The 15573-nt window shown below is 38.4% G+C and overlaps 2 protein-coding genes across 16 annotated transcripts in view; both read left to right on the top strand.

Moving 5' to 3' along the window:
• LOC127446741 (E3 ubiquitin-protein ligase MYCBP2) overlaps nt 1-1605 on the top strand; it is a 155032-nt gene extending 153427 nt beyond the window's left edge. For 7 of the 14 annotated variants that reach the window (XM_051707890.1, XM_051707901.1, XM_051707899.1 and 4 more), the window contains one exon: nt 69-1604. In XM_051707890.1, coding sequence (XP_051563850.1) covers nt 69-184 — 116 coding nt within the window. In that variant the 3' untranslated portion in view covers nt 185-1604. Of the gene's footprint in view, nt 1-68 lie in introns of all 14 variants that reach the window. The other 7 variants (XM_051707889.1, XM_051707894.1, XM_051707895.1 and 4 more) reach the window with 3 other exon arrangements.
• A 355-nt stretch (nt 1606-1960) lies between these two features.
• LOC127446746 (F-box/LRR-repeat protein 3-like) lies at nt 1961-15513 on the top strand. Of its 2 annotated transcripts, none has more exons than XM_051707914.1 (5): nt 1961-2280; nt 5836-6196; nt 8704-8826; nt 8929-9100; nt 11844-15513. In XM_051707914.1, exons 2-5 carry the CDS (start codon nt 5837-5839, stop codon nt 12482-12484), a joined length of 1296 nt encoding a protein of 431 aa, XP_051563874.1. In that variant the 5' UTR covers nt 1961-2280; nt 5836; the 3' UTR covers nt 12485-15513. The 2 variants fall into 2 exon arrangements, with proteins under 2 accessions (XP_051563874.1, XP_051563873.1); XM_051707913.1 differs by having other exon boundaries at nt 5818-6196.
• Nucleotides 15514-15573: the final 60 nt, after the last annotated feature.

The following is a 15573-nucleotide window of genomic DNA, read 5'->3' as shown; positions in this document are numbered from 1 at the left end:
AAACTTTTTAACCAAAAAAAAAAAAGCAAGACATTAAAGACATGTTTTTGTTTCTTCCTTTCACATAGGACCAAAAGGAAAACAACTAGAAGGAAGTGAGTGTCCCCTGCATGTGGTTCATCCTCCCACCGGAGAGGAGTTTGCTCTGGGCTGCGGTGTGTGTAGAAATGCCCATACCTTCTAAACGCCAGCATCCTGTGTTGATATATCTCTCTCTATATATAAATATATATTCACCCGAGTGTGGCGGCTGACACCGGATGTCCGATTCTGAAGGGGCTGTGACTGGCCAGCGTGCTCCAGGGTGCGTCCCCTCTCTTTAGACCCTGAAGAATGAAAAAAAAAAAACAAAAGAACAGAAAAACCTTTGTGACGTGTTTGCATGCAGCCGTTGTAACCCTGCGGCTCCCATAAACATTGCACACCTCCTGACCACTGAAGTATAACAATGAATGGAGGAGTTTTGAACCGAATCCAAGACTGCTTATGGCCACCGTGAAAAAAAGACAAAACACGGGCCATGATTTCAGCTTCTTGAAAACAAAATTAAGATTATATTGTTGTATGTAAACTGACTTTTTTTTTTTTTTTTAATTCTGTACAGTATTCCTTCTCTTTAGAGTGCATCATGGTTTGATGGGATTAAATATTAAAATGATATAAGAAGACTTTCGAATGTTACACTGGGAGGAAAATAGTGTACGATTTATCTACTCTTGTACATAATGACAGTAACCCTTCATATGTGTATTCCAATGTTGCTGCTCTACACTTCAGTTTCGTTTGATATTCTGGGTTATGTTTTGAGCCAGAACTTTTAATGAAGTGCAATACTGGGTGTGCCTCCTCGCAGATGTAAACATGGAATGTATGTCAATAAAGACACTGTACATTTTTATACAGTGATACACACGCTGTTGTTTCCCCCCGGCAAGTAAAATATCATTTCTGTAGTCAGAATGTTATAGAGGGGCTTAATGTCTGCAGTGTCTGCCTTTTGTCTCAATGACGTGGTGTAAACCCTTTTCTGTCATTTTAAAAACAAAAGGTGAGTATATGTTCTGCGTTTGTATTGTAAGAACACGACTGATTGGGGCCAGTCTTCACACCAAACCAAAGGAGCAGTGAGGCAAAACAAAAGTAAATATTAGAAATTGTGAATAATTAGTGGTCATTTTGGAGGCATATAGGAGTGTTTGAGGTGTGATAAACAGTTGCTGTAAAAGACAAAATACTGCAACTTATGAATCTGCTTTGTATTATTATCTGTGGATGGAGTTGAATGGTAATAAACCGGGTTCTCTGTTCAGCAAGGTACATTACAAAAAGAGTGTTGTGTTTTCTTTCCTCCATTCTTGGAACATTTCAGCTAAAAAAATAAAATATTAAAGTGATATAGTTGTTTGAACATTGCAACTCAATGGAAGAGGTGACAGAGTACATTAGTACTGTTAGAGTTGAATATGGCCTGATGTGGCACAGGAACGTAGAAATAAAATTGATAGAATGGGAATTAGCATGAAGCTTAGTGACCGACTGTCTAAATAATAATAGAAAAATAAAACTCTTCATTGTATACTTTAATTTCTGTGGCTACTGTAAATTAATGTCCGGGCTCCAAACTGTTGGTGAAGTACGTCATGTGATAAGTCTACTTTTCTCCGCGCAGTTCAGATTGGGCCAATCACAGTCGTTCGTGATGACTGGATAGGGCATTTATGTAATCCCTTTTTTTTTTTTTTTTTTTTTTTTTTGATTTCTTGAACGTATTTCCATTTGTTGGTCACATACCATATTTTTTGAAATAAACGATTAAAACGCGTATACTTCATATTGTATAAATGTCTCTAGTAAGAAAAACATGCTGATATTTGAATGCTGGTGATGTAAGTTTCTGAGCCGCCGAGCGCCCCCTGCAGGAAGAATACTGTATGTCTAGTGGCAACAGTTCTCAGCAACCCATTACTGCTCATGCTCGTCGTCTCTAAAACAACAACATCGCCATTTCAGCTCTGGGTAGGGGGAAGGCGGGGACGCTGGAAATCTCCCGCGGCACAGCAGAATTAGGTCAACCCGCAACAAACAAGAGCTACGCACACAGACTCCCAAGAAAACAAGATATTGCTGAGGAAATTTGCGCTCATCTGCTTCCAGTGCGTCTGCTCTCATCCGGTCTGATGTTTTCAGGTTCGGGTCCGGTCTGACATTCGGACGAATAAGCAGGATTGTGTTTGTTTTTCACTGTTTGCGAGCGAACTGAGATCGTTACACGCAACACAGGTAATTTGGGGATTTGCAGCAGCAGCAGCATGTCTACTGTTGGCTTAATCTAACTAAATCACTGTCTCTATGAGTAGCTGCATGTGTGCAGTGTCTTTATTCGGCCGGGCATGTTTTTCTCCATGAATAGTATCTTTCATCATGTCAGTTCAACTCATACTCATTGAGATCAATGATTGCAGGTCAATCTAAGTTCAAAACTACACCGCTGTGGGTTCATTTAAATTGATTTTGCTGCCAACACATGTTGAGCTAAGCAGAAATATGTTTGGTTGTAATTTCATTAAAAAATGTTTTAATGGAAAATTGTAAACATGTATATATTAACCTTACATTCTGATAATAATATAGCGTTCGTGTCATGTTCAAAGACACTATTTGGTCATCTAATGTAATTCTTAATTTTTTTCCAGGCCTGGAAAAGTTATGACAATTAGGCTGATGTACATTGATGTACATATAGCTCTTTATGTAGAGTAAAAAGTGCTCAAGCCTATTTGATTTGTGAGCGTTATGTAAATCAGTCAAACCTGTTCATATATCGGTCTGAATCAAAACAATAATAAACACAATCTATATCAAGTAATCACAAATTCATTTAAAAACCTAAAGAGTTAAATTACCTCACACACCATAGTGATGTTTGACTTCTGAGCGAATTGTTCGTGTGAGTCGTTTCATTTCAGTGAATCAGTCAAACCGGTTTATAAATCGCTCTAAGTCAGGGGTGTCCAAAGTCCGGCCCACGGGCCATCTGCGGCCCTCCGACTGCTCCGATGCGGCCCGTGAGAGAACAGAATTAGGCCCGCTAATGAGAAATGATCTGAAATTCATATTCTGGGCACTGGATGTCGCTATTCACAGCGCATCGTCTCCGCTAGTGTGTACACTGGTAGAGTTCAACAGGAGTTTGGAATACTCCTTATTTCCAATGGTGAACTGCAAGAATGAAGAATGATGCATTTATTAAAGGACTGACATCAAGTTAGATACTTTACTCATATGTACTTGTTCTTGTAAAAATGTCCCGATACCTCACATCATACAACTGAGTAGAGCTGCTGAACCGATCATACTCAGCTGCTTGGTTCAGCACGTCCTCTGTAGCACTGGGAAGCAGTGCTCCAATTGAGGGGAGGGGGACCACCCATAAGGCATTAGGGACCCCCCTTAAGAAGTCAAAAATAGACTCTGTTTTTAATCTTGCACTCACATGCAAGATTCTGAGAAATATAGTGAGTAAAATTAAAATGTGCGAATCCATAATATGCGCAATAACAGTAAACAGCATGTCAGCGTCCTCGTCTAACTCAACGTGATAAGCAAAATCTCAAACATAAAAAAATAAATCACGAAATGTCACTCTACCAATAACAGCGTCTTTGCACAACAGCGTGAGGATGACATGCACCAAATTCACAGTATTCTGCTTCTAATGCAGGTGCTCCTGAAGAATGCATGTGGGTTTATTTTTCTTGGATCTTCAATAGGTATGAAAATTCTATAACATCATAACCACGCACTGCAACACTGTAAAAACCTCTTAAAACGGCATACCTTGTTGATGCTTTATAACGAGACAATCAAGCAGCTGCATGGGTCTGCGTCAATGTGTAGACCAGTAGAAATGTATCAAGTATCATGTCTATCGCGGTTATGCAAAATCCGTGGCAATGCACGTTCCCAAAAGTCATTGTATTATAATCATAATTTTGCATTTCTCACCGCTATCCATGATAGTGCTCTCTCGCGCGCGCACACGAGCAAACCTATAGAGCTCAAGGTGAGAGAGAGCGCGCATCCATGTGAGAAATGCAAAATTATGATTATGATACAATGATTTTTGGGAACGTGCATTGTATAACCTTTGCATATGCTGTATGTATAGACATACAGTATATAAGTAGAAGGGGCTTCAAGGTAAAAAGGTTGGGAACCGCTGGTCTGGCTCATTTTCATAGAAAAACAATAAAATAAAATAAAAAATACAGCATATACAGATGCAGAATTGCTTCTTTCTGGTAGTTTATGTTTTAATATAAAATACATTAACACTGAATAACTTTCATGAATAACTCATTAAGCATTCCTGCATTATACAACGCTTAATAGACAGTTAAAACTGAAAATACATTCATGTAGTAATGAATGTCCTGAAAGTTTGATTTGAAAGAATTAAATGTTGATGAACTAGCTACTAATCGGTTAAGAATTAGGCCTACCTACAGTATATGTTTGTTAATGGCAAATGGAAGTATAAAGTGTCATCAATATATTATTAGTTTTATTAGTGGCTTAAGGAGATCTGTCAGGACTGATAAGGTTAATTTAAGAAATAATCATTTGAAAAAGGTTTATCAGAGAAGATGTCCTTTGTCATGTATGAAGAATCTTTTGTTAATGAATTCTGTAGTAATTTTTAATGCATGCATGCTCTGTTGTGATACATTACCAGTTGTATCAACCTGAACTCCGACTGTGCCCCTAAATACCGTTAAGCACAACACCCCCCATAAGACTGGAATCAATTCGGGCACTGCTGGGAAGTATACTGTAATTAATTGGTTCATTCTGATATTTCATTGAAACAAAAATGATTCACAGGCTTCCCAGCGCCATTTCAGTGAGGCCACACTGAAGAAGAGAGCGCTTAAAACACATGCACATCTGTTCCTGATGTGCGCACTCAGCTTGCACATGCACATCTACAAAATTAAATGAAGCTCAATCATTTTGATCAAATTAAAATCGTATTTGTAACGCAAGTAACAACAGAACAGAAGTTATAACTGTAGAGCTATAAAGAGTAATTCCTTGAAAAATAAAGAGTAATTTCTTGCATCACTTCATAAAATGATTAAATGTAATCTGATTCTGATTATTGTGATGGGTCACACCCAACACTTATAGCAGCTCTATATGTGCTTTGCAGTGCCACTGAATGGATGTCAAAAAGATAAAAATGTATAATATTTTGTATAAGATGCATCACTGTTCCATTATAAGAGTTCTTTGTGATTGAAATACCCTATCCTTTATTTACATGTAGGGCCTACACAAGCATACCATAGAGCACAAAAAATGATTAAAACTTGCATAATATTAAGCGTACAATATAAAGATTATGCATATTAGCAATCTAATAGCTTCTAGCCATTATTTAAATTATTACAGCAATGCAGCCCGCGGCACCTTATTTTTTTCCGCATTTGGCCCCTGACCGAAAATTTTTGGACACCCCTGCTCTAAGTGATTCATTAGTGAATCAGTCTGAATCAGATTATTTTTAAAAATCCATATCAAGTAATCACAAATGACTTTAGAAACCTAAAGAGGAAAATTACCTCACAAGCCATAGTGATGTTTGATTTCTGAGTGAACTGTTCGTTTGAGTCGTTTCTTTTCGGTGGTTTAAAAATCGGTCTAATTGATTAAGTAGTGAATCAGTCTGAATCCAAGAGTCATAGAAATGGACTTCTGACAACAGGTCTATGATGTGTTTGTGCCTGATTGTACTTAATTTCTCATACTGTACAGCTCTCTTTTACCCTCAAGAATGAAAAGGAGGTTGAGCAGAGATGGGGAGGACAGCACCTCCTCCTGTGAGGGACTGATGGAGCCTTGCAAGAGAGTCAAACAGCCGGATGAAGAGTCTGGAGAGCTGGTGTTCAACTGGGCTCGACTCCCCCAAGAGATCCTGCTTCACATCTTTCAGTACCTGCCTCTCCTGGACCGCGCCTTCGCCTCGCAGGTTTGCCATGGCTGGAACCAGGCCTTCCATATGCCGGAGCTATGGAGATGCTTTGAGTTTGAACTCAATCAACCAGCCAGCTCTTACCTGAAGGCCACACATCCTGATCTAATAAAGCAAATCATTAAGCGTCACTCCAATCACTTACAGTATGTCAGCTTCAAGGTAAGTGGCTCACAAGGACGTTTGTCACTGAAGGGCATTGTGCTGCTCCCAACTACTGCCTTAACCATTACTGATAAATCAAGCTGACCTTAATGCTATTCTAAAGTGTAAAATTGTGTTTTATAGTGATTTAACTATGTTTAAGGGGTGTTATTTGGCATTAAACAACAGCAACATGTTCTGTTCAAGGGGTCATATCATCAGGAATCAAATCAGGAAACAACATGCTTAAAACCGATCAGAACACCTTTGCAAATGCATAACAATGCTTGTTAGCTGATCCAGCCTGAAAAAAGTGTTTTTTAACGTAATCTGAAGTAAAGCAGCACCATTTATGGGACTATTGTTGTCAGATTTTACTGCTGATTTTAAATATGTTCTTTGATCATTATCTTGACCAACCGTTTTGGAAATTTCAGTCTTTCCACATTCAAGTAGATAGGAGGTGTACTTTTATGCTGCTTATTTACAAAGAAAATAGCTGTAGCGTTCCAAAGATGACCACAGATTGGACTGACTTGCTTTGAAAGGGGCTTTGATATATTAACCAATCAAGACCAAGTACTCTGATAAACAAGTGCAAGTGACTGCCCACCGTTGCTGTATGAACCTTGAAAAGAGGCCACGCTCATGCCCTGCTCACGGAGTATGTGTGAATCCGGCATAACACTGCCTGCAGTGGCTTGTACAGTGGCACTATGCATGACGAGTGCATCGCTTCATGCCCTGATGCGCCCATCGCTTTGGAATAGGGTAAATCTGGACTCATCAGACCACATGACATTTCCATTGCTCCGCATTCCAATCTTTATGCTCCCATGCAAATTGAAGTGGCTTTCTTGTGGTCACACAGCTTTTTACTCCCAATCCTGTAAGTTCTCATCACATTGTGTGTGTGGAAATGCTCTTACGTTCACTATTAAACATAGCCGTGAGTTCTACTGTCGATTTTTTTCGATTGACTTCAAGCGTTTTAGTGGTCTCCGATCACGATCATTCAAGAGTTTTTCCGACCACATTTCTTCTGCGAAGCTGAGGGTTAACCACTATCCTTCCAGGTTTTAATAATGCGTTGGACAGTTCTTAACCCAATTCCAGTGATTTCAGCAAATCTCTTTAGTTGTTTTCTTTGCTTGATGCAGGCCAATAATTTGCCCCTTCTGAAACACAGTAACATCTTTTCCACGACCACAGTTGTTTAAGAAATGAGAAGCTACACACTGCATCAGTTAGGGTTAAAAGAATTGTTGCCAGCTGAAACATATTAATCACTTCAATAATGATCCAATCATAGGCTCTTTTTATTTTTTTATTTCTCCCCAATTTGGAATGCCCAATTCCCAATGCGCTCTAAGTCCTCATGGTGGCGCAGTGACTCGCCTCAATCCGGTTGGCGGAGGACGAATCTCAGTTGCCTCCGCGTCTGGGACCGTCAATCTGCGCATCTTATCACGTGGCTTGTTGAGCGCGTTTCGAGGCTCACGCTATTCTCAGTGGCATCCATGCACAACTCACCACGTGCCCCACTGAGAGCGAGAACCACATTATAGCGACCACGAGGAGGATAACCCAACGTGACTCTACCCACCCTAGCAACTGGGCCAATTGGTTCTTAGGAAGTCTGACTGGAGTCACTCAGCACGCTCTGGATACAAACTTGCGACTACAGGTGTGGTAGTCAGCATCTTTACTTGCTGAGCTACCCAGGCCCCCACTCTGAATCAGAATCAGCTTTATTGCCAAGTATGCTTACACATACAAGGAATTTGTCTTGGTGACAGGAGCTTCCAGTACACAACAATACAAAACAGCAACAAGACTTTTAAAAAATAATTAAAAATTGAATAAAAAATAAATAAATATTGAAAAGAAAAAAGTATATATAGAATACACAATAGACAATATATAGACACACACATACATACACAATCTAAATACAAATCAGTTATATACAGTGCAAGGGAATGTAATGGCGGAAGAGGTTGGATGTGTTGGATAATATAAAAAGACTAAGCTGTGTCAATCATAGGCTCTTAAGTATATGCTTATTTAAATCAAAACGGCAATTCTTTTTTTTTGGCGAGGCAGTGTATATAGCGCTGTTGCTAATTTCACATGCAAGGAGTGCATTTATATCTAAAACTTAAAGGCACAACAGTAAAACACAACCCGTTTTATTCAGAGAGAGGGTGGAAAATGGTCATGAAAACAAATTATGACTGGGTGTGGTGCGTTATAACTTAAGTGGACTAATGAAGAAAATGATAATACATGTATGATATGACCCCATTAATGTTAATGAGTCTCTAGCAGATATGTAGACTTTAAGCATTATACATAATTCAGTACATTTTTGTATATTGGCTATTTTAAAACTGTTTCAAGTGTGACTCATCCAATCAGATTTTGAGCTACAATTCTTTTGCATGTGATCCTGACAACTGACAAAACCTAAAATATAATGGTGCAGTTGCTTGAAAGTATGCTGGATGTTTGTGCGTATACAGGTGGACAGCAGTACAGAATCAGCAGAGGCTGCGTGCGATATCTTATCTCAGCTGGTGAACTGCTCACTGAAGACCCTTGGACTCATCTCCACAGCACGACCAAGCTTCATGGAGTTACCAAAGGTATGTAAATATACTTTAAAGTTGACTTGTGTGTTAGAAACAATGTAGTGTCTTGTATCCTGACCACGTCTTTTTCTCTTCCCTCATCCTTCCTCCCTTTAGTCCCACTTCATCTCTGCATTAACGGTGGTGTTTGTCAACTCCAAGTCTCTTTCATCGCTGAAGATTGATGACACACCAGTGGATGATCCTTCACTTAAGGTTCTGGTGGCAAATAATAGTGACACACTGAAGCTGTTAAAGATGAGCAGCTGTCCACATGTTTCTCCTGCAGGTATAACTTCCTGAACCACTGCTGGAATGTTTTGTCATGTAAAAGGTTGTGTTTTTAGGATTATAGAGGATAGTGTTTTCATGATGCCAACATTTCAGTAGTCTGTACCAGTACCAGTAAAATTTCAAATAATATGTGCATGCAGCCTACTGTTTAAATATAATTTAAATTAATACACTTTAGAAATGTAAGTATTGGGGGGGCCTGGGTAGTTCAGCGAGTAAATACGCTGACTACCCCCCTAGAGTCACAAGTTCGAATCCCAGGGCGTGCTGAGTGACTCCAGCCAAGTCTCCTAAGCAACCAAATTAGCCCGGTTGCTAGGGAGGGTAGAGTCACATGGTGTAACCTCCTCGTGGTCACTATAATGTGGCTCGCTCTCGGTGGGGTGCGTGGCGAGTTGTGCGTGGATGCCGTGAAGCCTCCACATGCGCTATGTCTCCGCGGTAACGCGCTCAACAAGCCGCGTGGTGAGCCACCCGGATTGAGGCGAGCCACTATGCCTCCACGAGGACTTGGAGTGCATTGGGCATTCCAAATTGGGGAGAAGAGAAAAAAATAAATAAATGCAAGTATTGGCATTTTCCTCTTCAAATATATTTAGGTCGGTGTATTTCAATACATTTAGGCTGTTTAGTATAAATTTGTGAATTTTGAATGAATGAATTACTGTTAATAATAACTTGTATACAAGATACAAATTTGAGTTAATTAAAATGTCACGTTGTGGATCGTGGGGTATTTCAGACCTTTGGGCTTATTTTTTTTTTATTTCAAATTAAGTCAAATCATAACATGCTGCATAAACACAGTAGCCTACATAACACCGTTCCTCTGGTGCTGATGAGTTGTCAGCTGAATGGACCTTCTCTTTCCTGGCGATCACAGACCTAATTGTAGGTTGGGATGAAACGAGGAGATCAGCAGATCAACAGTGCTTGTTGTCATGTAGTACTTTAACACATTAACATGGTGTATGTTCAGAACATAATGTTAATTTATTTAGAAATGCTCAAACACTGATTGTGGTTCTTCTGTGATGCGGACAACACGTGACATGCAGTGCGCACATCCTCTAGTGGCGGATGACTGTATAGATAGCCTTATCAACGCATTTATCCTGTAACAAATTAATAGACAATTGATAAGCTTAATCAATCTAATTATTAACGACAGTGATTCGATTATCGATTAATCAATAACATCCCTACTTGTGAGATATTGCTTAAACATAATTATTGTTAATGTACATTTTAGTGAATATTACATTTTACTATACAGTATTTACATACTTCTCTCGCAAGTTGAATCAAGTTTTTGTTTTGACATGAAGGATTTTCAGTTTGTGTTTTTGACAGTAGCTTTACACCTCTGGATAAGCAGTTGTTTAAATGGCCCAGTGTGATTATTAAAGCGCAAAATGCTGCAATTTAATTATATAAATATAGTCTGCAGGCACTACGTGCTTCACAGTGAATAAGCGCTCTGTTCTGTCATCTATTACATCACGCAGAGCGTGTGATGCTCTTAATGGGGTGACTTTAGCATATGAGCGGATTCACACATTCACTGTAAAGCGTGCAGCACATGCAGTCAGTATATTTATTTAATTAAATTGCATCCTTTTGCAGTTTAATAGTCACACTAGGATTTAAGATTTTAATTAGATTAATTGTGCATTAATTTTTTCCCCAAATATGTCAAATTTTTCTGTGAGTATTCATCTTGTGTTTGTCAGACAGTGTGCGTGTATTGAATTGAGTCGGTGCTCGGTACTGCAGAAACACTGGTATTGTGACATCTTTTTATTTTATTTTAGAATCAACTTGGTTTCAAAGGACCGGTACTTTTGACATCCCTAATAGAGGATATCAATAGAGAGATCTCATCCAGATATTTTGAAATTGTTACAGAGTATCGCTGAGTGAGCTGGGTTTACCAAATAAAAAAAAAATCTACTCCAAATAGCAAAGTATGATCCTGTCTGGTCATGACTCTTGGTCTTTATATATATATATATATATTATACACACACACACACAGTATATGTCAGTATGTCACTCTTTCAGATGGATGTGGTAATTGTGTGATGTACGCTTGTGTTCCATGGCTAGGTGATACAGCTAAAACACATTTTATATATATATATATATATATATCTCATTATATCAAGTCATTTTAAATTTCAGCTTTTTGTGCTATTTTCCATGGTTTTGAATGCTGAATATTTATGCACCAATATTACAATACATGGTAATAAACAGCAGTATTTTCCTACATCTATTTGTACTAAAACATTTTATAAAACAACATTTTTATGGATGGGGGTGTGGCAAACAAATAGTTGAAACAGAATTTTAAATCAATTCACTGAAACACCCTTTGAACTTGTTCACAAAAATGAATCAAACTTACCAACTCTGATTTAAACTTCAGAAAGGAAAAATGTGTCAAAGACACTATTAAAATGTTTCTCTTAATGCTCTCATAGAAGAAAGGATTGTAAAAACTTAAAATAGAATGTTACACAAAACAAATCATTCCCTGATTTCATTGTTACCCATTGATTTTCAATAATGTAACAAATCAATATTAAACGCTGTTTTATGTTGCCATTCAACTATGAATTTTATTCTATTAAAATAGTCATTTGTCAGATGCATACATGACATGAGGTCCAACAAATGAGATTGTGGAAAAAGCTCCATATTTGTAGTCTCAGATTACTCTTCTGTCGTTTCAGGTATTCTGTGTGTAGCTGATCAGTGTCATGGTCTGAGAGAACTGGCTCTCAACTACCACTTACTGAGTGATGAACTCCTCCTGGCACTTTCCTCAGAGAAACACGTGCACCTCGAGCACCTCCGCATCGATGTGGTGAGCGAGAACCCTGGTCAGCTGTTCCACACCATCAAGAAGAGCAGCTGGGATGCCATGGTGCGCCATTCACCCAAGTTCAACCTGGTCATGTACTTCTTCCTGTACGAAGATGAATTTGGACCCTTCTTCCGTGACGAGATTCCCGTTACGCACCTCTACTTCGGCCGATCTGTCAGTAAGGAGGTGCTCGGCCGCGTCGGCATGAACTGCCCACGACTGGTGGAGCTGGTGGTGTGCGCCAATGGTCTCCGTCCATTGGATGAGGAGCTGATTCGTATTGCCCAGCGCTGCCAGCAGCTGTCGGCCATTGGACTAGGTGAATGCGAGGTCTCCTGCAGCGCTTTCGTGGAGTTCGTGAGGATGTGCGGCCGTCGCCTCTCTCAGCTGTCTATCATGGAGGAGGTGCTTATCCCAGACCACAAATACAGCCTGGACGAGATCCACTGGGAGGTATCCAAGCATTTGGGGCGCGTTTGGTTCCCAGATATGATGCCTACTTGGTGAAATAGTCAGCTTTGTTTATATGGACTAAATGGCTTTTTGTGTGTGGTCTTTACATGTTTCACAGTTATTGTTGACTTTGTATATAGAATTGTTATAATGACTGTGGAGTGTTGTATCATTGGCATGTTTTGCAAATCATCATTTGGGTCAATCTCAAACACACACACAAAAAAATATTATCCCAACATTAAAAGAAGAAACTAAATTATATTATGGATAAAGAAAAAGAAACCTATTTTAGGACCATTTAGATTTTTGGCATTGTGATATTTTCATGAAAATTATGCACATTTCCCCAAGAAAATTCTCATTACCATATGCAAATTTTTTTCCAAGATCCAAGATGGATCTTTGTACTCTTGTAATTAGATTTGATCATCAGTGTAATTTATTGATATGCTTTTTTGTTAATTAACTTATATTGATTGTTTAACCTTGGGTCATATGTTTCTTGTTGATTTATTTGCCTATAGAACATTTTATCAAAAGTCAAAGGCAAGTAACATAACATTTTTATATATATATATATATATATATATATATATATATATATAAAGATGACTGTGTATTAACTTTAGGAAAAAAAAAGTTCAGTTTTGAAGGAAAGTGAAAAACTGTTTAAATTAGTCGAGGTTATAGTAATAAGTTTAAAGGGCTACTTTACTCAAAAATGTAAATCCTCATTTTCTCACCCTCATGTCATCCCAGATGTGTATGTCTGTCTTCTGCAAAACAATAAAAAGAAATTCCTTTTTATTATAAATTCTCCTCCCTGCCTAGTAGGTGGTGATATGCACAAAGGATGCAAATGCCAAAAACAAAAGAAGAATTTGAAAGTTTAGATTTATAGTAAAAAAGGGATAAAATATTGATCTGTTTCTCACCCACATCAAATCGCTTATGAAGATACTGATATAACCACTGATGTCATATGGGTTACTTTATGCCTTTATATGCTTCTGAACCTTCAATGATTTAGAGCAATAGAGCAGAGTTATTTTTCTAAAAATCTTTGTGTTCTGCAGAAAAAAGAAAGTCATACACATCTGGGATGGCATGAGGGTGAGTAAATGATGAGAGAATTTTCATTTTTGGGTGAACTATCCCTTTAAGCAGATATTCATCACTCATGATTCAGATTTTAATGGACTCTTTGTCCTGGATGCTCATCAGATGCTCATCTATTTTGCTATCTGTACATAATTCACTATTACATTAAATTGTGTCTGTTTAGATCAGGGTGTTTTCAACGTTGTGCTGTCAAAACCGCAGAGGTGGATCACATATTTGTAAAAATATTTAAATAAAAAAAAAAGTAATAATTTTTACGTCAGTGCAAAACAGCATTGCATTTAGCTTTAGGATGGTAATTCATGTTCAGATCTCATATGAATCACATTCTGGTTTTATTGGGCACTGATTTATGTAGTTTGTCCATGTTGTTAGGGTGGATCTCAGTTGCAATCCCTAAACAATGCCCTCTAAACACATAAGCCATAACCCTTTAGTGAATGAGAGAGAGAGGCTTTCCCTCACTTACTTAGTGGCCTTGCTTGTGTGATGCATCTTAAGATCACAAAAACCGCAAGTTAAAGGTAGTGTTCAAAGACCTTTCAGTTTAGCTAGTCTTTGTCGTCTATCAATTAACGCTGTTTATGTAGATAGTGAACTGTATTTTATAATGTGAAACATTTTGTATAACTAAATATGTTTGATATTACCGCAGTGCTTTTGTACGAAAAATTAATTTTGTATAGTGAATATGCACCTTACTAAGTAGAAAGGAAATAATCACTGATATGTTGGTGTAACAGGGAAGGGGAATGCCAAATAACTTGTCTTGTTGAGTAGGTCAGAGTGGAATGAAATTAAAGGATTAGTGTTTGGCTGACAGCACACTTTTGTCATCGAATTGAAAAAAAAATTGTAAATCAATTTTAGGAATACAATGAACCATTGATTGGTTTCTATTAGATTGTGTGAAGAATGTTGTGAGAACTGGCTTTGCAGACATGATCTGAATAGGATACAGTGAAATAATACATCTGTTGATAATGCTTGTATAGTTGCAAGCTAACACAATATATGTAAAACCAGCCGCATACACGATAAGCCACAACATTAAAACCACCTGCCTAATATTGCGTAGGTCCCCCTCATGCCACAGAAACAGCGCCAACCCACATCTCAGAATAGCATTCTGAGGTACTATTGTTCTCACCACAATTGTACAGAGCGGTTATCTGAGATACCGTAGACTTTGTCAGTTCGAACCAGTCTGGCCATTCTCTGTTGACCTCTCTCATCAACAAGGTGTTTCCATCCACAGAACTGCCCCTCACTAGATGTTTTTTGTTTTTGGCACTATTCGGAGTAAATTCTAGAGACTGTTGTGCATGAAAATCCCAGAAGATCAGCAGTTACAAAAATACTCAAACCAGCCCATCTGGCACCAACAATCATCCATGTGATTATCTAATCAGCAAATCATGTGGCAGCAGTGCGGTACATAAAATCATGCAGATACAGGTCAGGCGCTTCAGTTAATGTTCACATCAACCATCAGAATGGGGAATTTCAAAATGTGATCTCAGTGATTCAGACCGTGGCATGATCGTTGGTGCCAGATGGGCTGGTTTGAGTATTTCTGTAACTGCTGACCTCCTGGGATTTTCACACACAACAGTCTCTAGAATTTATTCAAAATGGTGACAAAAACAAAAAACATCCAGTGAGTGGCAGTTCTGTGGACGGAAATCCCTTGTTGATGATGAGAGGTCAGCAGAGAATGGCCAGACTGGTTCGAACTGACAAAGTCTACAGTAACTCTGATAACCGCTCTGTACAATTATAGTGAGAAGAATATAATCTCAGAATGCTATTCTGAGATGCGGGTTGGTGCTGTTTTGGTGGCATGAGGGGGACCTACACAACATTAGGCAGGTGGTTTTAATGTTGTGGCTGATGATGTATTCCTATTTGTTAATCCATGTTTTTTTAAACAACAAAAATAAATGTGTTTACACCAATCATTTTGCTAGACTGACTTCTTTTTTTGAACATTGTTAACTCAAAGCCATTAAAATAAA

The sequence above is a fragment of the Myxocyprinus asiaticus genome, chromosome 10, assembly GCF_019703515.2.
Source record: "Myxocyprinus asiaticus isolate MX2 ecotype Aquarium Trade chromosome 10, UBuf_Myxa_2, whole genome shotgun sequence".
NCBI classification, from domain to species: domain Eukaryota; kingdom Metazoa; phylum Chordata; class Actinopteri; order Cypriniformes; family Catostomidae; genus Myxocyprinus; species Myxocyprinus asiaticus.
Note: the sequence above shows the minus strand (reverse complement) of the source record. Positions and strands in the feature narration are given on the sequence as shown.

What these genes read in the sequence shown, in the direction of transcription:
- LOC127446746 (XM_051707914.1), top strand. Translation starts at nt 5,837, where the DNA reads ATGAAAAGGAGGTTGAGCAGAGATGGGGAGGACAGCACCTCCTCCTGT. An exon ending in GCTTCATGGAGTTACCAAAG is followed by an intron (nt 8,827 to 8,928) that starts GTATGTAAATAT and finishes TCCTCCCTTTAG; the next exon opens with TCCCACTTCATCTCTGCATT. An exon ending in TCCACATGTTTCTCCTGCAG is followed by an intron (nt 9,101 to 11,843) that starts GTATAACTTCCT and finishes CTGTCGTTTCAG; the next exon opens with GTATTCTGTGTGTAGCTGAT.